This window comes from Mastigoproctus giganteus, chromosome 11 (assembly GCF_048544385.1).
Source record: "Mastigoproctus giganteus isolate SK-2022 chromosome 11, ASM4854438v1, whole genome shotgun sequence".
NCBI classification, from domain to species: domain Eukaryota; kingdom Metazoa; phylum Arthropoda; class Arachnida; order Uropygi; family Thelyphonidae; genus Mastigoproctus; species Mastigoproctus giganteus.
In genome coordinates this window covers 56,591,168-56,614,729 of record NC_143585.1, presented here as the reverse complement: position 1 = coordinate 56,614,729, position 23,562 = coordinate 56,591,168, and the positions used below count along the sequence as shown (strand labels likewise).

The following is a 23,562-nucleotide window of genomic DNA, read 5'->3' as shown; positions in this document are numbered from 1 at the left end:
CAGGTGTCTTCCAGCTAAAGTTTGTCCCTTCATCATCATCAGCCATTTTCAATCCACTGCAGGATGAAGGCCTCTCCAGCAACTTTCCAGTTCCTTCTGTTTTGAGCACTGGCCATCCATTTACTACCCAAAAACTCATGAATTTCATCTATCCATCTCCGCCTTTGTCTTCCAGGTTTTCTTCTAGCTCCTCTTGGGTACCATTCTGTTATTTTCTTAGTCCATCTGTCATCATGTCTTCGAGCTATGTGTCCTGCCCAAGACCATTTTAGTTCTTTAGTTTTGATAAGAATGTCCTTTACTTGAGTTTGTTGCCTAATCCATGTGTTTCTCTTCTTATCTAACAGTCTGATTCCCAATATAATTCGTTCCATTCTTCGCTGTGTAGTTCTCAGCTTCTCTTCCATTCTTTTGGTGAGTGCACAAGTTTCACTTCCATAAGTCATGGTGGGGAGTATACATTGGTTCATTATTTTACGTTTCAGACAAACTGGGATATTGCTCTTCAGTATGTGACTATATTTCCTGAATGCTATCCATCCAAAATTTATTCTTCTCTTGACTTCCAGCCATTTTTCATTATTACAGCTAATAACTTGTCCCAGATAAGTATATGACTCCACCTTTTCAATTACTGCTCCTTCAATCATTATTTCTCTTTCCGTGGCATACTTGTTGATCATAACTTTTGTTTTAGCCATATTCATCTTTAGTCCAAAATCCTTACTAACTGTGCATAACTGATTAAGATTTTCCTCTAATTCTTTGGGATCGTGGCTTATAACCACAATGTCATCTGCAAATCGTAAATGGTTTAGGTACTCTCCGTTCACATTGACTCCTTTCTGCGACCAGTCTATTCTTCTGAAAGCTTCCTCAAGGGCAGCAGTAAACAGCTTCGGAGATATTGTGTCTCCTTGTCGAACTCCTTTCTCGATTTTAAATTGCTACTGTCTTTGTCTAGTCTAATAAAGGAGGTAGCACTCTCATATATTTTCTTCAAAATCATAATATATGGGGTATCTATGCCTTGTCTTTCCAGTGCCCGAAACATTGCCTTATGCTGTATGGAGTCAAATGCCTTTTCATAATCCACAAATGCCAGGCATAATGGTGTTTTATATTCATTTGCTTTCTCCATTAGCTGTGATATTACGTGAAGGTGATCCATAGTTGAGAATCCTGTCCTAAAGCCAGCTTGCTCTTTTGGTTGATTCTCATCAAGTATTCTTTCTAATCTGTTAGTAATGACCCTTGTGAACAATTTGTAGATGTGGGATAACAAGCTAATTGGTCTATAATTTCCAATTTCTGATTATCTCCTTTCTTATGCAGCAAAACTATGATTGCATTATTCCACTGCTTAGGCATCACACCTTTTCTAATGCACTTTGTGAAGAGCCTTGCCAGTTTTTGTGTTATGTCTCTTCCTCCCAATTTTAACAACTCTACAGTAACTTCATCTTCCCCCGGGGCTTTCCGATTCTTCATTTTCTTCAATGCATGTTCTACCTCATCAGGAAGAATATTGGGTATGTCGTATGTGCTGCTACTTTGCAATCCATCTTCCCCACTGCTCGTATCATTCCCTCGCTCCTTGTATAATTCTCTATGTAGTCTTCTGCTATTTGAATTATGCCTTCTCTGTTGTTTATAAGTACACCTTGCTATTCTTCAGTTTCAGTATCATTTGTCTTTCTGTATTACTGCTCATGGCTGCTGATTTAAATCCTTTGTTTTCCCTTAATGCTTGTTCTACTTTTCTTGTGTTAAATCTTCTTATGTCCTCTCTGAGTCTCTTTCTAATGGCTTTGCATAACTCAGTATACTCAATTTTCTCCCTATCAGTGTTTTTCTTGCTCTTCATTTGTTGTCTTCGGTTCATCATGACAAGTGTTTCTTGACTAATTTTTTCTTCTTTAGATTTCTGTTTCCCTATAGGTTTCTTGGGCTTTATCACTTTCAGAAAGTTGTAATATTCCTCGTTGATATCTTTGTCCTGAGCAGTCTGCAGAAGCTCAAACTTGTTCTTAAGTTCCAGTACATACTGCTTTTTCTCCCCCTCTGTTATCTCAAAGACCTTTGTATTATTTACTCGAGTCAGTTTTTTCCTTTCCTTTCCTACATCTATATCAAGTGTACATCTTACCATTCTGTGATCACTTCCAACATTTACCTTATTCAGGACGGTAACATCATTCACAATATATCTTCTGTTAGTGAGGATGAAGTCGATTATATTAGTTGTTAATCGATTTGGACTCTTCCATGTCCAATTTCTGTTCACCCTTTTCTTGAAAAAAGTGAACAGAACTGACAGTCCTTGAGATTCTGCAAATTCCACAAGTCTTTCACCTCTTTTATTTCTTTCACCAATTCCAAAGTTTCCTATAGTTCCTCTTTCTGCGCTGTTTTGCCTTTTTCCAACCTTAGCATTGAAGTCCCCCATAATAATATTGTAGTGGGTTTTCTGCTCATCTAGAAGACTCTCAATTTCAGTGTACATTTCTTCAACCTCTTCATCATCATGGCTTGATGTTGGTGCATAAATCATTATAATCTTTAGCTTGTACCTCTTAGAAATCTTGAGTATTAGCCTTGACACCCTTGGTGATGTACTTTTGAATTCCAAAATGTTGTTTTTAAAATCTTTATGGACCAGAAACCCAACTCCACCTTCACTCCTTTCACTGTTTCCATTGGTGTACAGCAGATTTCTACTTGATAAACTTATAAGTGATTCATTTCTTCTTCTTGTTTCAGCCAAACCGATGATATTCCAATTCACATTTTCTAATTCCTTTTCCAGTTCTAATATCCTGTCTTCACCGATGAGTGATCATACGTTTGTCCCTTAAGGCACACAAAAGGCCACAGATTCCTAAAATACCTCACAGCAAAGCAACTTATTGCCTGTGAGAATAATAGAAGAAAAGTACAGTTGGGGCGGGGAGGTTTTAATCCCTAACTTTGTCGCCACGTGACGTTGTCCTTGACTTTGTCTTAAGCGACTATTGCTGCATTCCGCTGCTGAGTCAACTATAGACTGACTGTTCATTACAACAAAAAACCGAAGCATGCATGCCTAAAAATTAAATATTAACATATTACCTCTCCAGGATTCCTTTAGCGGACTCTATATCCAGATTCCGGTCATCATAAGCTCTCTGTCAATATGTAATTCATGTATAATCCTTTTAGGTTTACTTTGATATTTGAATATTTTAGCGGAGCACTGAATTCAATAACTCACTGTTCACCGCCACCTAGGTCGATCATTTTCTTCATGTACCTTTTTATATCACCTCTAAATAAACTTCACCATACTACATGCAAGAACAAAAGAAAAATCATCACTGCATGTTCATAAATATGTTATACAGCCATTACAAAAACTACTACTTTAATGACGCTTCCATGGCCAGGTGGGCAGGAGCAGCAGTGCGTTGCACACGCTTCTTGATTAGACTGGGGTTCGAGCCCATGCCCACCAAATACGGAGGATGAGGAAAGGTCAGGGAATGACCACCGCATATCCCCGGAGCAATATGGCCTTAGTTGCTAATGCTCCTAAAAACCAAATAACAAACAAACAAACTACTTTAATATTATGTTTCCATTATTTTGTCCATCCCCTGAATTTAATTATATAATTATGATTAGAATATAATATTTAATCACATGATTATATTTTAATCATATATGACTATTTTCTCCAAGAAGGACCAAGGATCATGTAAAACTAGTCCAGGAAATGCCCACAAAACACATATTAAGAAACTCTCTGATTCATAGAAAGTTCAAAAAATTATCAGTAGTGGTCTACTAAACTACAAAAGGAAAACACATGTCGGTTTCTCTAATACCACTCCATAAATAGAAAGATGACACCTTGGAATGTGCAGCATATAAAAGCAGAGAATCAATGTGACAATTGTTAAGAACTATGAAAAGAATAATATAGGAGGAACCAAAGTTGAGTATACCAAGTTCATGTTAGGAAAGAGAACCGCATATGCAATGTATGATAATATTAATCATAAATTAATTGTATATTTATATTATATCATCCTTACAGATACTGAAAAGGCATAGAAGAGAATACAAAGAGATGTCATCTGATTACACACTTAAAAAAGGCAACAAGCACATTATAAAAAATTTTAATATGGATAATGTCAATGTATAAAGATTAAAAATGCTATAGTAGAAAAATATAGGATGAGATGATACTTTGATAATAAAGTGAATGGCAGAACATGGATGAGAATTCACTTTTATCATTAATGATACAGGAAATACTCCAGAAATTACTGTTTGTATTGGTCAGCACAGAAATTGGTTTAACTAAACATCTCTAAAGAGGTGCAGAAATTTATAAAGGATGTTTTAAGATTAACAATAAAAAAAAGGAGAAAATAATTTTGAAAAGGGAAGAAAAAAAGAAATGATAACAATATTTTGAAAGTATACTTGGAGAAAAATTAAATATTAGTAGAGTTAACACCTAAAATAAAATGAAAAATAATGATTTTTCATTATTTTCCATTTTATTTTCATCATGTTGACATTCCACCTCCCCTGGTACCTTATCTCCATGTCTTTAATGTCCTGGTGAAACCGCTCATGCTGTTTTTCACTAACACTTCCTAGATTTTCTGGGAAGTAGTCGAGTGGGAGTGTAAAGAATGTACCTTGACACTTGAGTTGCAGCCCAGATTCCTGAAGTTTTCCGACATATTTTCAACTATATTCTTGTAGTCTGGATCTTGTTGTTCCCTAAGAAGTCTCAACAACAGATCTGAAGCTAATCCATACGTGTTTTTCTCTTTTATTTATAGTTCCCTCAAAATCTTGGACCCACGTCAGTTTGCAAAGTTGAGGTACAACAAAAATAACTTGTTTTAGCTTCTCTTGGATGTTTGATGGAAATTTATTACAAAGGTGAAGTTCAGTACAAAGGTAGTTGGAGCAGGAACCTTCCTGAGGTAAAGCTTTCATAAACTGTTTCATCAAACCCAGTTTGATGTGCAAGGGTAAAATGAGGACAGTTTTACTACCATTTGTGAGAGAAAGAGGGAGAATAAAAACTTAAAAAAAAGAAAGAAAGAAAGAAAACAAGTGGGAATGAAATTATTTGGAAACAGTCAGAGGATGAACAAAAGGACAGTTGAAGATTATATTCTGTTAATACTGGGGTCTACCAGTGGTTTATGAATTATGTTCTTTGATACATGCAACAAACAGTCCCTCTGTTGCCGGCTTGTTGCCTGCTTTGGCAAGTTCTGCCAGATCTTGACATCCCAGCACTTACTCCTTGCTCAACTGTCCCACTCACACAAAAAGCAAAGCATTCTTGTGTAGCCAGATTGCTGTCCAAGTAACATGCCTATCACTTTAAAGTCAGGGCAGACCAACCAACCATGTTCATACTTAATACAGTCAGTCCTTGTATAACACGTGTTTACACTACACGAATTCGATCATACACGATTTATAAATAGGGGAACGATATCTTATATAACACGAACCGAATTCGCTTATGCACGATTCGCCTTTGTGTTTACAAGAAAGGCAGTCGAACATGGAATCACCCCAACGTATGCAACACGATAGGAATGAAGAGAAGATTCTGAAAATGTATTTATGTGTTTTATATCAGTGAAGGGGAAACACATTTCACCATAATAACGTAAAAACCAACACAATTCCAGCTATTGGTATAATCGCAAATGCAATTAGATCGAGTTTACTACCACTTTACAACAGATTCCACAAGCAGAAAAGCAACTTGAAATTGTTTTTATTGTTTTATGGTAGTAACCCCTAGAAATGTGCTTTAGTAAAATGTGAAGTGTTAATAGTGTATCTCTACCTTTACGGTGTTGTTTATTCAGTTGCGACACGCACGCAGCTTTGTTTATGTGTATCAAGCGTGCCTCCACATTTTGTAATTGTGCTTTATTCCCTAAAAATGGGTAAAATACTTAAAAGGTGTGAAAAGGAAGCGTCCTGGTGAAGACTGCAGATTCACAGAGAAAAAGAAAAGCGATATCGATAAACAGAGGCCGACTGGGTTAAAATTCTTACCCAGGAAATTTTGTAGTGGCCTCATACTAGCGTTTATGGCCAAAATCACATCGGCCTCCAGCACACCGGGGTTTCCCCGGTAAGGCTTATGGCCAGTCCGCCTCTGTCGATTGAGAAAAAATATGAAATAGTGAAACGCTTTGAGCGAAATTAAAGACCATGTGATATTGCACGTGCTACAGACCTAAATGAGGCAACGCTGAGAATTACAAAGAATGCAGAGAAAATAAAAACAACTTTGATAGCAGGAACAACTCAAAGTGTAATTAAAATCCATTAGATTAAGACACAAAGAATTGGAAGAGATGGAACAGCTGTCATCTGTTTGGACAGAAAATCAAACAAAAAACAAGTTTGCTTACGATAGAAGCAAAAGCATTAGCCATATTTTATTACGTAATAGTCGTAATAAAATATTGCGATTATTTATTGTGTTTGGTAATGTTTTGGTTTTGGTTTGTGTGTTCAATCTTGGGTGGCCGGCACCTAACCCTATTTTTCCCATAGGGCCTGTTGTTTATATTGCACGATTTTGTATTGTACGAGGGTTTCTAGGAACACAACTGTGCTATACGAGGACTGACTGTACTTGTGAACAAACTTCACGTTCTATACATTTCAAATGCACAGAGTAAGCTACTGGAAGTTACCCATATTTATTTCCATTTTGGAGCCACACACCTCTTTAATAATGAAACTCCTCTTTAATGATTCAATAAAAAGTCTCCACTGTGTAGGATTGTAACCAATTCCTAAATAGTTCATTTAGTCATTTATATTACTGCAAAAACCATAGAATTGTCCTCAGAAAACTAGGGGACTAGTTCTTGTTTGTGTTTGTCTGTACCATGAAAAAAAATTTCCATACGCTAGAAGAATTTTTGACTTAAGTTTAGAACTAAGGAGTTCTGCAGATTCCTTTGATAAATTTAAATCTCTTATCAGATCATTGAGTTCATGCTGTGAAAACAGCTGACAGGTAGACCCACTGTCACCTGGCATGTAGACTTCATTTTCATCACTCTCTGCTGCTACATTCTTCAATATAAGTGGAAGGCACAGAACCAGCAGGTCATCTCCATGTGGGACTGGTCTAATGACAGATGGAAACATTAGGATACACAATGCCCTTCTTACTCTTTGCATTGTATCCTTCTACATTAATTAAGCAAAAGTAATAGTCATCACAGTGGTTTGTAGGCTCCCACCTATTCATGCGAATTGAAAATGGCATAGCCTTCTTTTTACCATTTTTTCACAATCTTAATGCTTCAAAGTTAGACAAACTTTATGTGGAGCCCATTGTTTATCTTGGTTACAGAGTTTCACTCCAAAATAAGAACAATACACATTTTTTTTACAAATTTTATGTCTTGTCTTTGCTTGATGATTACATAACTTCCACAAATATATTAAAATAAGTTTGGATTGGTCAAATACTTCCATAAAGAAATTTTACTCGCTTTTCAGCACATAAACTGAGCTCACACTGATAAACATGCTGCCTGGAGCTCTCAAGGTCAAGAAACAAATGACTGAAGGCAGTGTTGCCAAAATGTGGAGATTTACAAATTCCCAAAATTTACTCCTAACTTAATACACCCCAGAGGCTCACATCTGGTGAGTATGGGCTTGGCACACCCAGATTCCTGAGCTGGATATCATCATTCTTCTCTCTCTTGGTGATTCCTTTCTACTTCTCTCTCTCTCTCTCTCTCTCTCTCTCTCGGCACCTCCGTAGCCAGGTGGGAAGGAGCATAATGCTCCTAAAAAAAAAAAAAAAAACCAAACCTCTCTCTCAGTGTAACTTGGGAATTTTTTTTGTTTTGGTTGGTACAGCATAAGCCTTAGGCTTCCTTGCACCATACGGCAAATAATAATAATAATGATAATAAGAGGAGGAAGAACATACACCACCGAACTAGAGGAGAGAGAGCAAGAAGAAATACAACCCACAGCAGCTGAAGTAGAAAGAGACGAGGTCATGATATCCAGAATAGAGAACGAGTGGAAGAAGGCCCTAACAGAATTCAAAGGAATGGACCCCACAAAGACTCACATGACACCGAAGCAAAGGCCAAATAGAACCTTGTGGAGAATCATAGACCACCTGAATCGGCACATAATACCACATTACCTGGACAGCAATGGTGCAACGCTGGAGCCCATTCATACAGCCATGTATTGTGCTGCAATAGCAGCCACGAGGATTATTGGAAGAGAAGCGAGAGACTAGCAGCAGAAGAACCAAAAACAGAAGGAACCACCAGCATGGGAAAGACTTCAGCAGAAGATAGAAGAATTAAGAGTCAAGATAGTCCAATTGACCCAGTACCAAAAGGGCAAGAGGAGTAAGAAATTAATTGGAAAAATGAAGAGCATCCTGAAAAGAGAGAGAGAGAGAGAGAGAGAGAGAGAGAGAAAGAGAGAGAGCGTCCACAGCAAACATGAGACAAAAATTCAGAGAATAGGAGATTACTTGGACACATTGAAGAAAAACCTCCTTGCACTCAGCAAGAGACTACACCGATACAAAGAGAGCTCCCAGAGGAAAATAAACAACCGAATCACGATGAGGACCAAAGAGGCTTCTACAGGAATCTCGGAGAAGATAGGAAAGAAGGGAATGGACCACCCGAGAAGAAGACGATCGAGGAGTTCTGGGGAAACATATGGAGCAGGGAAGTAAGAAATAACAGCCAAGCCACCTGGACAGAACTAGAATGCAAGAAACCCAAGGATGTACAAGGAATGAGAGGGTGGGAGATTTGGGAAGAAGTAAAACAAACGATCAAGAACTCTCACAACTGGCGAACTCCAGGAATAGATAGCGTCCACAACTACTGGTACAAGATGATCGCTTACACACACACACACACACACACACACACACACACACACACACACACACACACACACACACACACACACACACACACACACACACAAGCACCTAGCAGAACAGTTCATCAAAATATTAAGGCACCCAGAGACAATTCCAAAGTTTCTCACTCAAGGAATCATATATCTGAAGCATAAAGATGAAGATACGAGAAACCCGTCAAAATATAGGCCAATCATCTGCCTTCCAACAATGTACAAGATCCTGACCAGTTGCATAACCAGGAAGATTGTGACAATCTTCCTAAGAGAAATGATGCCGAAATGGAGTACCACCATTAAGGTCAAAAACATCACGAACAGGCCAATCCCCACCAGGAGCGGAATCTTTCAGGGAGATGCCCTGAGCCCATTATGGTTCTGTCTAGCACTTAACCCACTATACACCATGCTCAACAGTAGCAAGTACAGATATAACCTTAAAGAAGGAAGGAAGAACCTGTACACCTTCACCCATCTGATGTACATGGATGACATCAAGCTCTACCCGGGAACTGAGAAGCACCTCCACCAACTACTCCAGAATTCGGCAATGATATTAGGATGGAATTTGGTCTAGACAAATGCAAGACCCACAGATTGCACCACGGAAAATTTGTCAACCGAAACTACCAGCTGCAGACTGGTAAAGAGATTGAAGCCATGGCAGAGGGAGAGGCCTACAACTACTTGGGGATGATGCAGGCTCAGCAGTTACATCACAAGGAAATTAAGGCCTGCCTGACCAAAAAATACCATCAGTGGCTCAGAAACCTGCTGAAAGCAAAGCTGAATGGGGGGAACACAGTTAAAGCCATAAACACCTATGCAGTTCCGGTGCTAACATACTCCTTCGGGGTCATAGATTGGACTAACACCGAGCTGAAGGATATCATGAGAAAGACAAGGATGATGATGACCAAGAGCCGCCAATATCACCCAAGATCTGCCGTGGAGAGACTGACAATTGCCCGGGAAGAAGGAGGAAGGGGCCTGATAGACCTCAGTGAACAACAGCGATAGTTAACCTGAAGGATTACTTCCAGAAACACACCGCTCCACCAGGCCATAAGGAAGATAGACAAGCGGTATACCCCACTCAACCTAAGCGAGGAATCCCCCCAAACAGGAGGTACAAACGAAGCTAGAAAGATGGGCAGAGAAGACACTCCATGTCAGACACTACAATGATCTCCATCAAGATCACACAGATAAAATTGCTTCCAATGCATGGCTCACGAGCGGGATGCTCTTCCCCGAGACTGAAGGATTCATGCTCGCCAATCAAGACCAGGTAATCAACACCAGAAACTATAGAAAATACATCGCCAAGGAGCCCGGAGTGTCCAATGACACATGTCGACAATGCCACCTGCCTCAGAAACAATCCAACATATCACCACGGGGTGCAAGGTGATCACCCAGACTTGCTAGCTTCTTATGTATTAGCCAGGATAATACATCAGAAGCTAGCAAGGAAATACCAGTTGATTGAAGAAAGTGTACAGTACTACAAGTACGAACTGCAGGCAGTACTAGAGACCCCAACCCACAAGCTGCACTGGGACCACGCCATAATAATGGATAGGACAACCCCACACAACAGACCAGACATAACCCTTGTGGACAAGAAGGAAAAGGCTACCTATCTGATTGACATAGCAGTACCCAACACTGGCAAACTACAGAAAACCCATGGGGAAAAAAATCAGGAAGTACATGAACCTAAGGCTTGAGATCAAAGAGATGTGAGATGTGACATATGCAACAAGTAACAACCATCCCGATCATCATGTCAACCACATGTATGGTGCCAAAGACCCTACATAACAGCCTAGCAGCAATAGGTCTCCCAGCAAACACCTACAAGGAACTCCAGAAAGTCGCAATCCTGAACAACTGTAGGATATTCAGAGAGTTCCTCAACCAACAGTAACACCAGACATAACAACAACCACCCTGTGTACTTGGTAGCAATACCTGTCACGAGGTGGAACCCCCAATCAGGGAGAAATAATAATAATAATACAACTCATGATATCCACTTGAGTGATTTTTGAAAAAACAGTATGTGATAGAAAAATACAAATAACATTTCTAAAATTAGCATAAAAAGCTGAGTTAAAATCAGCTATTAGTTTACAAATAGCAAAAAAACCAAGGAAAGTGGTGTAATTAACAGTAATTATTTTATTTTCTAATCTTTTCATTACTGAATAAATAAACCATCAAGTGAAAGTACAATCATACTCACCCTAAATATGCATTCATACTATGAACATTCTCTGGTAGTGAAATTCCTGATATCATATCCTTAATACCCAGACTCTGAATAATATTTTTCTATATACATAAATTGAGAAGTTCAAGTGGCATTAATGAACATATAATAATTTTGAAAAATTCTGAACATGAAAAGTATTTGAATTCTTATATAATATAGTGAAAATATCAAAAAAATATATTGAAATATAATAAAAAACAATATTGAATATTTTATATTGTATTTCTAGTTGATAATCAAAAATTTTAAATATAAATAACATTGACAAAATGTATAAATGGCAGTTAAAACGTATGCATGTGTATTAATTATTTAACTGAAAGTTGGCTTTTTATGTTGTCTATGAAAGATATTTTTTAGGTCTGAACTAATGAAAAAAAAATTCAGTGTTCATTTCACCCCACAAAAATGAAAAGTTCTAAACAAAACCAACTTTCTCTTTCTTTCAGCATGGCAAATATAAAGGAACATTTTTTAATACTGTTTCAAAATGGTGGATGAAAATTAAATTACCCTATTAAGAGAAGGAAAAGTTTCCTTGTTCCCACCTTCTCCTATGTATTGTAAATTAGTTTGTAAAGGATCACAAATAAGTATTCTAAAGGTAACAACAGCATGTTGTTGATCATGCTGCCGAAAGGTAAGGGAAGGTAATCAAATAATAAGATGGAGCTTATTATTTGAGTGGCTATCATTTTGTTTCAAGATGGTGGATTGAAATAAAAATTTCTCCCTAGGACCTCTCCACATGAACCATAAATTTGATTTGGAACATATTATAATATTGATTGCTGTTTCAAGCATAAATATACACAAAAGTCACATGCGCTTTATCATGATACACAGCTTGTGGTCCTTGAGGTTTGTCAGAGAAATTCCCTCACAGAACAAAAGGGTAGGAAGGAGATATCATTGAGTTTTTATTTTTTTTAAGACTTTGAATAGATTGAATAAGCTAAATGCTGATAGCATCTTTCCTCCTATATCTTTCAGAACAACATACATGAGTGGGCATAAATTTAAATCAAGAAAGAGTGTTAAATTTTAAATTAAAAAAAAATAAATTGGTTGTGGACAGATGTGCAGAAATTTGTCTTCGGCTAGTGGGTATTGATTTTTGAAATAAACTGGCGTTGTGGAAGGGGATAGTTTGAATAAATAAATTATAACTATGTGCATTTTTTGCACATATTTATAATGACTTTTATTTCTTGGTTTGGATCTTTTAATACATCTCGATGTTTTTTTTGGGCACACTTTTTCTATAAACTTTAGTAAAGCTGTACTACTTTAACTTAACTAATACTTAGTAAATTTTACAAATATGGCAGGGAAAAAATGGCAAGATTTAACATACAAAGTCTTGCAATTGAAGAACAAAAACTGAGGAATTACTAACAGACTGGGAGGAGTTCAAGGTGTAGACTGCAGAGCTTGACAACTAGATACCTTAAAAGAGACCTAATTTAGATGTTTATGGTCCTAAAGGGGATAAATAAAATGAATGTGGAGGTACATTTTCACTAGCAAGTGGATCAAGGGAGCACAAATATAAAACCTTAAGGAGCAATTGAAGACTAGATCTCATGAAGCTTAGCATTAAACAGCATGTTGTTGATCACGCTGCTGAAAGGTAAACTTTGTCAGCTCTTGGAATCAGCTACATCCAAGGTTTGATTCAAAGCAGAATTGGATGCTCACATTTTGATGATAAGTATGAGTGATTGGATTTCTTTTTCTTCCCTTGTGGATTGAGAAAGACCACTCCCCTGTCTCTCCTGCATTCCATCATTTAGCCATTCTAATACTCTAATATGATGCTATTTCTTACAGATTAGATTCCTCCGCTTGGAATAGCATTAGTTTTCAAATATTTTGGCACAAACATGTTTCATCTATGTCTTTCTCAACATCCCAAAAGTTAGATTTTTTTATAGGGTGCATTTATTATTTTCTCAACATACAAAAAGTTTGATTTTTTGCTTTGTTCTTACACCTCTTAACTATGAAATTTTTCCTACTGTGCAATACCATTCCCATATCTATCTTGGAAAAAATCCTCAGAAACTTTTTGGAAAAAAAAAATGTGCCTTTTTACTAGAGTACTATGTTTCAGTCATTTTTTATATTTGAGATTACCAAAAACACAAGGCTGGATTTACTGGTACTCAGTAACAAGTGCCCAAGGTCAAAAGTTTCCCTGGACTATCACAATTAAAATAGAGCGTAAACCTTTATAACTTTTAATTCCAATTCATTTACTCTAATTGTTGCTCTTTTTGCTTACTGTATCTAAATCTATTCATAAATATGTCACAATGTAGCACATTAAGAATCTGTGCTTTCAATTGTGCCACTTTGTTTTTGAACAACATAATATTTTTTGTTCTAAAACAACTTGGAATTGCTAAAAAGAGAAGAAAACTTCAGTGAAAAATTAACTATCTTTTAAAATCAACTATTAAAAAATTGTCTTCACATAGTCAGGGTGAGTCATTGTGGAGAACAAAAATATTCCACCCCACTTATTCTTTCTAACCTGAAACATAGTTATTAAAAACAAACACAAGTATTACAAATATTATTTTATTATTTTTTTTTATTTTTATACTGCATTGCATTCCTGCATTTGAAGAATTTTAGAAATTACCAAAGATAAAAAATACCTATGCTTTATAAGCACTACCTTGTCTTCTCTGTTGGTCAAGTGTTATAGGCCTAATGACTCGAATGAGTATAATGAACAATTGTACAGAAAAATAGAGTGGGCTAGTAAATCGGAATGTCTTATAATTGGGGATTTTAACTTCCCATATATCGACTGGAACTTGTGGGTTGGTCACTCACACACTAGTCACACTTTTGTGGATTTATTGGATGATTGTTTTTTGCAGCAGCATGTTCGAGAGGCAACCAGAGAAAGTAATACTCTTGATCTGGTTATCAGCAGTGATCATTCGTGTATTAAGAATTTTCAGATAAAGGAACCACTAGGTGGCAGTGATCACAGTGTACTGATGTGGGATTTATTAAAGATTTCATTACCATCAGGGGTAAAGGAAAGGGTTTTTGCTTCCGTAAAGGTGAGTACAGTGGTCTCCGACAATTTTTAAATTCTGTACAGTGTGATCAACTGACGATGTTACCAACAGTAAATTCTCAGTGGGAAGCATTCAAGGAATTAATCATGGATGCTACTAAAAGTTTCATACCTATTAAGAAATATTGTTCAAGGTTTAGGCCTAAATGGTTATCTAATGAACTAATGAGACTCGTAACAGAGAAGAAAAATGCATGGGATGCATATAAATTATCAAGCGACTCAGAAGCCTATGGCAGATATAAGCTAGTCTGTAATCAGGTCACAAAGGAGGTTAGGCAGGCGAAGGCAGATTACGAGAAATCTTTGGCAAAAGATGCTAAGAAAAACAGCAAGGATTTCTTTACTTATATAAACTCTAAAAGGAAGGGGATGAATCTGATTGGTCCACTTGACATCGATGGTTCGAGTGGTGATGATCCTGCTCAGATAGCAAACAAACTGAATGAGTATTTTGCATCTACATTTACACATGAGGAATTATTAAGGTTTGAAAATGGCAGAAGGTTATCAAATTGTAGCAGGATACTTAATGATTTTGTAATAACTGAAAGCAAAGTGGAGGAGAAATTGTTGAAGTTAAACATAAGAAAAGCACCTGGGGTGGATGGGATCTATCCAGCTATCTTAAAGGCGGCGGCAAAGCAACTAAGCAAACCCTTAGCCATAATTATGAGAACATCCTTGGACTCATGGGAGGTCCCCACAGACTGGAGATGTGCACCCCAATTCACAAAGGTGGATTGAAGGGTAATACGAGTAATTACAGACCAGTTAGTTTAACTTCTGTTCCGGGTAAATAATGGAGTCACTGGTTAAAGATGCATTGCAGGATCATCTAGACAAGACTGCAGCAATAATTCAGACACAGCATGGGTTTGTTAAGGGAAAGTCTTGTCTGACAAATTTCATAGGATATTATGATGTGGTTACAAAGGAACTGGATGCGAAAAATAATTTTGATATCATATATTTGGATTTCAGGAAAGCTTCTGACACTGTTGTGCATGGAAGACTATTGTACAAATTGGAGCAGAATGGTATTAAGGGTAAGTTGCTACAATGGATAAAAGGATGGTTAAGTGGGAGAAGACATAGGGTGGCAATCAATGGGTGCTGCTCTTCGTGGACTAATGTTATTAGTGGAGTCCCACAGGGTTCGGTGTTAGGTCCACTGTTGTTTTGTATATTTATCAATGATATTGATGAAGGTATATCAGGCTTAATGTCGAAGTTTGTAGATGATACAAAGGTTGGCAGGGTTGTTAATGACAGTAATGGCAGTGTGCTACTGCAACAGGATCTAGATAATTTGGGCAGATGGGCTAATAAGTGGCAACTGAAGTTTAACCTTGACAAATGCAAAGTACTGCATATGGGTAGAAGTAACCCCAGAGAAACGTACCAACTGTGTGGTACTACACTTAAGTGGTAGAAAATGAAAAAGACCTGGGAGTAATTGTGCAGTCAGATATGAAGTTTTCTGAGCAATGCAGACAGGCTGCCAGGGCAGGTCATGGGGTTTTTGTCAATGATATATAGGAATTTTGCTAGCAGGGAGAAGGAGGTGATTGTCCCTCTGTATAAGGCAATGGTCAGGCCACGCCTTGAGTACTGCGTACAGGTCTGGAGGCCTCATTTTAGGAAGGATGTAGATTTACTTGAGCGTGTACAGAGAAGGGCAACAAGATTGGTGAGGGGAATAAAGAGATCCTCTTACCAAGAGAGGCTTAAGTTCTGCAAATTGCAGTGGCTGGAGACTAGGCACCTGCACAGTGATCTAACTGAGGTGTATAAAGCCTTGAATGGGTTGAGCACGCTGAATTCTGATGGGATCCTTCCACTTGTTCAGATTACGAACCTAAGGGGACATAAATTCAAATTAAGAAAAGACAGACGTAGAATTGGAAGGGCGGAAATGGGCCTTTAGCCAGCAGGTGGTTAATTGCTGGAACAAACTTCCATCTGTCATTGTGGAAGTTGATAGGTTGAATAAATTTAAGGAGGAACTGGATAGGCATTTGGAGGGAATGGTGTGATTTTTTTTTTTTTTTTTTTTTATGATGCTGCATAAACTCATACACTTGCTTTCTTGCATCACATGCCACTACTACTACTATTACTACTACATTCACAAATCGAGATAATTTAGTAAATTAAATTGCAAAACATTAACAGTATTATTATTATTATCCGTTTATTAACCACAAGAAACTATGAGTCACCCCGGGATGGCAGTCGGTGAGAGATTTATGTACTCAGGTGCGAGAATCCTCACATAAAAAGTACCTGAGATATTTACATAATTGAACTTACAATAAGCTTCAAATAAAACAAAGTTTATAGCAATAGACATCAGAATTTAAAAAAATAAAAATAATAAAAAATAAATAAATAGAAAAAATGAGGCAGGCAAAAAGTCCAGGTGTAGGTGATCTTCACAGGTTCAAAAGTTGGTAACAGTTCTTGAGGCATTCCTTTCTGTAGAGCTTGTCCTTACAGAACTTATCAGGGTTGATGCCCAGTTTATTGTAGATTTGAAGAAACATGCCCCAAAGGGAATCAATGTTTGTAAGTGTAGACCGGAGAGGATGGCAGAGTCGTGGTGTTCACCTCTTGTCTTCTCTGGCCCAAAGAAGACAAGAGGAATCTCGGTGTTCACCTCTTGTCTTCTTTGGGTCAGAGATTAACGGGGATACAGATGGAGCATTTATTCAGCCTGTGATAAGCCGAGCTAGCATGAGTGCATTTTTTGTCGTGATGAGAAGTCTCCTGGGAGTGGCCCTAGATTAGCTTGAAGGATGGATCTGGAGATAGTAAAAGGATGACCCACCACCCTGTTCATCCATCTGAGCAACCAATATTCCAGACTGAAGTACTTTTTTCGGTGGGTGGCAGGAGCAGATGACCAAATTTCAGATGCGTAGAGAGGGATAGGGATAATGCACCTCAGAATGTGCCGACAAAGCAATGCTGGCTGATGCACGCCAACAAGCTCCTGACGCACTGCCCATAGTGCCACGGACGTCTTCTGTCTCATCCTGACAAAGTGAGGCTGGAAGGCGAGTCCAACATCCCAGGTGAGGCCTAGGTCTGTGTGGGAAGTTACCCTTTGCACCCTTTCCCCGCCAACGAAGATTTGAACCTCATTTTTAACTCTTTTTTTTGGTTATCGGTAGTTGAACAGATTTGGAAGGGTTCAGATGCAACCCAATTATGGCTTGATAGTTTTCCAGTTTCATTATCTGTGTAGAGGCCTGTTGGTTAATATCCAGGATCTGATCACGATGGTTTGAACTCATGTAGAACTTCAGATCAGCATAAGAGACAAAGTTAGAATTACATGCTAGGAAAAATTCCAAAACTGCTGCGAAGAGAATTAATGAAAGCACACTCCCTTGCGGAATGCCTCTTGTGACATCGAAAGTTACCTGGAAATCATTGACAGTAATAGACAGATGTCTGAGAAGTACGATGGACTTCAAGATTTGTAGCAGGGTATCTGCCAGATAAAAATAGTGCTTCAGAATAGTAAAGAGAGCTGGTAGGTATATTCTATCGTTTTTTTCAAAGATTTTAAATAAAGAGCAACTAATGGAAATTGGTCGCCGATCTTTTGGAGATTTGGGTTTCCTAATCTTTGGAATGGGCTTGACATGGTAAGATCTCCAAATTGATGGAACTCTTCCAGATTGTAAGATTCGTCTGAAAATTTGGAGTAGATAGTCAACAATGTATGTGCTGCATATTTTTACTATGAATAAGAGGAAACCATCTGGTCCTACAGTAGCTTTGTTAGGTAATTTGTTGATGACATCAATCAGGGTCTCCCTAGATATTTCTATATCATTCATCTGTGCCCTAGGTATGCAGTCCTCCTGTGAGGGAGGGGAATCTGAATCTGGAAAATTTGCCTGCAGGAGGTTGCACTGTAACCCTTCCTGGACAAACTTTTGATCAATGACATGATGGTTTGTCTGGTATGATAGAATCCTTCTACCCCTCTTCAACCTATCAAGAACAGCTTGGTTTAGAACTTGTCTTTTCTTTTTTAGGAAGTAAGCTCTTTCTTTCTTAAATATAGTGAGGTCTGAGGAAAGTTGAGATTTCTGCCATTTCCGGTAGGCCTTCTGCTTCCTGATGAAGGCCAACTTGGTTTCCTTATTAAAACACCGATTCGACTTGCTACAAATCCTAACTTTCTTGGATGCACCATGGAGTGCAATTAACTTCAATTTTTTGGATAAGGCCATAGTGGCATCCTCTATCGACTCAGAATAGAGGCATCCCCAGTCAAATCTGCTCAAGCACTGTAAAATGATGTCTGGCTTGAGATATTTAGTAGAGAAGGCAACCCTAGGCAGTTCAGCAACATACTCATCAAGTAACTCAGGGGAATTGACATGCATGGATAACTGGCATTCAATTGGCAGGTGATCTGATTGAAACTGGAAATTGCTAGGCAGGAGCTTGATGTCTGGTAGATTATGGAATATTAGGTCAAGCGCTTGGCCTCCTCTAGTATCCGGCGCTAAGAACCATGTAAGGTCAAAGATCCGAAGAGTGCCCTCAAGATCCACAAGAACATCTTAATACTATACTCGTATTAAGTATAGTAGCTTAATACTATATTCATATTAAGTATAGTAGCTTAATATTATACTCATATCAGATGATGGACTTACACAGTCAATCAAAGTGCATACCTATATCAAAGAATGAGTAAAGCTACTTTAACTATTTTGTCAGCAATTTGTTCAAAGGAAAAACATAACACCTAATTCAAAATTAGGTTGAATAAGTTGATGTACATAATATATTACACTTAATATGTGTATTAGTAGTGGTAAATGCTAAGCTTATAAAAAGCAAGCTTATACAGCATCAGCAACAAAAAAAAAAAAAAAAAAACCTTCCCCTTTCAACCTGTCCATCTCCTCCAATAGTTTATCTGGTATTTCCTGAATTTATTGAAACAACCCACTTCCACAACAACATATGGAAACTTGATCCAAAAACAAACTACCCACTGACTGAAGGCAAATTCCCAGACATCTATTTAGCATTCCTCAATTTTGAATTTATGACTTCTCATTTGGGCACAATCTGAGCAAGAGAAAGAATATCATCAGCAGTGAGCATGCTAAATCCTGTCAAAGTCTCATATGTCTCGACTAGATCACCTTGCAGTGCTCATTCAGATGATGCAATTTGCAGAACTGAAGCTTGCATGGTAAGAACACCCTTTTATTCACCTCACCAATTTGCGGCCCTTCACTGCATCTGTTCCAGCACATCCATATTCTTCCTGAAAATGAGGACTCCCGACCCATATGCAGTACTCAGAATGCGACCTAAATATTGCCTTATACAATGGGATACTTATCTCATACCTACTGGAAAAATTCCTACATAAAATTGACAAAAGCCCATAAGCTGTTCTGGAAGCCTATTTCCACTGCTCAGAGAACCTTATACAGGAATTCCTCGATTAGCGCAATTTAACTAGTTCCGCGAAAATGGTGCGCTATGCGAAATCGTGCTAATTGAAGTTAATAATCAATACAAAATAGCCTAATTCGTTCCAAGACCTACAATATACCAATCAATATTTTTAAAAAATTTGAATGGCAATTTAATGTAGAGCATTATAAAAGCAAAGGATAATAATAAATATTTTCAGTACAGTAATCAACTGTTTTTTGAAATTAAAAAATTACGATATATATAACTCACTTTATTTCTTTGTAAAATATTTCAGAAGGCTAGTTTGCGCAGACTTTTCTTTCTTCCTTTCATCATAAATTTGCTTGTATGGATACACATCTTTTTCAGTGTTCCTGCGAATTTGCATACTGCGCTCAATGTCTGGGTTTGCATTCATGATTAGTTGTTTCAAATTTTCAGATGCACGAAATATTTCTTGAAGTTCTTTTAATGCCAACTTCTTTTCTTGAACATTTTCTTCCTCGCAAATTTCTACCTCGTCATATGCTCGTTGTTCATCAATATTAAGGAGGTCAGAATCACTTAATTGTTCTGAATGTGATTCCAGCAATTCACGAACATCACTGTTGTCGATTTCATCAAAGCCTAGATCTCTTCCAATATTTCTTATTTCATCAATAACAATGTTGACATGAGTGAAACTACAGAAATCATTTGTGCATTGGGGCAAAATATGCTTCCAAACTGCTCTCATATTGCTGGATGTTACTTCAGACCATGACTCATGAATATTGTCTATTGCTTTCCAGATGTAATTTCTCCAAAATTCAACTAAAGAAACTGCACCATCTTCAGTTGTTGCTTCAATTTCTTAAGCAAACATTCTGTGTAAATAATAGGCCTTAAAAGTAGCTATTATGCCTTGATCTTATAGAAAAGCTTGACCCAAGCTTTTCTATTAGAGCGCCAAACAACAGGTAGGCTTGCTTTATTAAAACCTTTACCGAAAGATCTGGGAGTTTCATTTCTATAGATAACCATGGGTTTTAATTTCAAATCACCTTCTGCATTGCCTGCCAATAAAAGTGTTATTCTATCTTTGGAAACTTTATAGCCTGGTTGAGCCTTTTCTTTTTTTGCTAGAAAGGTTTTCTTTGGCATTCATTTCCAAAAAAGGCCATCAACATTAAATATTTGTTGATCTGTGTAACTGCCGTCATCAACAATTTTCTTTAAAATTTCGGGATATTTTGTAGCTGCATCTTTATCTGCACTTGCCACTTCTCCAGTCAATGCAACATTATGCAGTCCTGTTCTTTTCTTAAAACGTTCAAATCGGCCTTTACTGGTAGTGAAATTTTCTTCCGTTTCTGCTTCAATCACTTTTTCTTTTGAAGAACTTGCTCGAACATTTTCTTCAGTTATCGTTCTACCCAAGTTTTCTATTGTTGACTTTTCCTTTAAGATTGAAAAAATACTCAAGGCTTTTGTTTTTATGGTCATTGTGCAGATTGGAATTCTTTTTTAATTGCAGTCTTCTATCCAAATGGCTAAAAAACGTTCCATCTCAATCATTGTAACACTTCTATTTCTTGTGGTTCGTGTGCATGCTGAAAATGAAGCGAGCTTACCTTTTCCTTATATGCACTGGCTTTACTTAAAATCGTCCAAACCATTGATTCATTCAGGCATTCCAAGATGTTGAGAAATTTGTATTTTATTCTCACCATCTTCAGATCTTTTTATGACTTCAATTTTTTCATCTAACATTATCAATTTTCTTTTCTTTTTACCAAAGGCACTATCAGATACACTTTTCCTTTTATCCTCAGACATTGAGCACAGTATGCAAATTCACAGGAACACTGAAATAGATGTGTATCCATACAAGCAAATTTATGATGAAAGGAAGAAAGAAAAGTCTGCGCAAACTAGCCTTCTGAAATATTTTACAAAGAAATAAAGTGAGTTATATATATCGTAATTTTTTAATTTCAAAAAACTTTTGATTACTGTACTGCAAATATTTATAATTATCCTTTGCTTTTATACTGCTGTACATTAAATTGCCATAAAAAAATATTGATTGGTATATTGTAGGTCTTGGAACAAAAATAGGCTATTTTGTATTGATTATTAACTTCAATTAGCGCGATTTCGTATAGCGCACCATTTTCGTGGAACCAATTAATTGCACTAATTGAGGGATTCTTGTAACTCCCTTTTGTGAACAGAGCCCTGGACTCACTAAGAAAACAAGCGATGTGTTTCTATAACGTTCTCTAATGTTATGTATACTTTAGCAGTGTATTTACATTCGTAGCTTAGTACTGACTTTTGTAGCATCTTCAGCTTCGGTTTCTTTAGGCCAAGCCAAAATACCATGCTAATCGAAATTTTGATTCGTGCTAATCAAAAATTGGTAGCTAAATATAAACCATGCTAATTCAAGTCTCACACTAATCGAACCCGTGCTAATCGAGGGATTCCTGTATATGATAACATAATTACTCCCAAGTTCTTTTTTATTTTCAACTAGCCTGAATACAGTACCACACAGTTGGTACATTAATCTGAGATTACTGCTGTCTATATACAGTGCCTTACATTTGTCGACGTTAAACTTCAATTGCCATTTCGCAGCCAATCTACCTAATTTTTCTAGATCTTGTTCCAGTAGCATACTTTGATTACTGTCATTAACCACCCCACCAACTTTCATATCATCTGAAAACTTAGACAGTAAGCCTCATTTGTCTTCATGAATATTATTATTATTATTATTGCTCTTATATTATTTCTCCCTGATTGGGGGTTCCACCTCATGATGGGTATTGCTACCAAGTACACAGCGTGGTTTGTTGTTATGTTTGGTGTTGAGGTACTCTCTGGCTATCCTATGTCGAGGAACTCTCTGACTATCCTACAGGTGTTCAGGATTGCGACTTTCTGGAGTTCCTTGTAGGTGTTCGCTGGAGACCTATTGCAGCTAGGCTGTTATGTAGGGTCTTTGGCACCATACCTGTGGTTGACATGATGATCAGCATGGTCGTGACGTTGCATATGCCACATCTCTTTGATCTCCTGTCTTAGATTCGTGTACTTCCTGATTTTTTCTCCATGGGTTTTCTGCAGCTTGCCAGTGTTGGGTACCACTATGTCAATCATCATTATTATTATCTTTCTATACATTAAAATAATTTTCCTCCTAATGATATTTATTCAGCCAATGGGAGAAGAGAGATGCGGGTTATGAAGTAATATGTAACAAATACAAAAATACGCAACAGAAGCTTGTTTTACTGTGGTCACGTGCTATGTTTATCTAACATGACCACACAGTACCATTCTTGATTTCCATATGTAATGTATTTATTTAAATAAACTAAATGCAATAAGGCATATTTTAAGAGTTTAAGATTCTATATCAAATATATCGGTGTAGATACACAATAGACAACTCATAAAGAAAAACTACGATCATAGTGTGAAAGGCGCCCACTGAATATAAGTGACAATATTCTTCTCTATTAGTGAAGTGTTACTTATTCGAGGTAGTGCAATACATGGTAACTCGTGAAGGATGAGCACAATACAAGATATAAATGAAATGATGCCTTTCACACTACAATCGTAGTTTTTCTTTAAGAGTTGTCTATGGTGTATCTACACCGATATTATATAGATATAGTAACGTATTTATTTATTTATAGCTGAGGAAGAGACACACACACACACAGAGTCGAAAGCTTCTGTAAGT

General features: G+C 37.3%; 1 protein-coding gene across 3 annotated transcripts in view; it reads right to left on the bottom strand.

The window, feature by feature from the left end:
• The window catches only part of LOC150078025 (uncharacterized), a 442,574-nt gene that overhangs the window by 334,007 nt on the left and 85,005 nt on the right, over window positions 1–23,562 (bottom strand). For all 3 annotated transcript variants that reach the window (XM_090384338.1, XM_090384339.1, XM_090384340.1), the window contains exon 4: window positions 11,225–11,313. In XM_090384338.1, coding sequence (XP_090240464.1) covers window positions 11,225–11,313 — 89 coding nt within the window. The remainder of the gene's footprint in view (window positions 1–11,224; window positions 11,314–23,562) is intronic.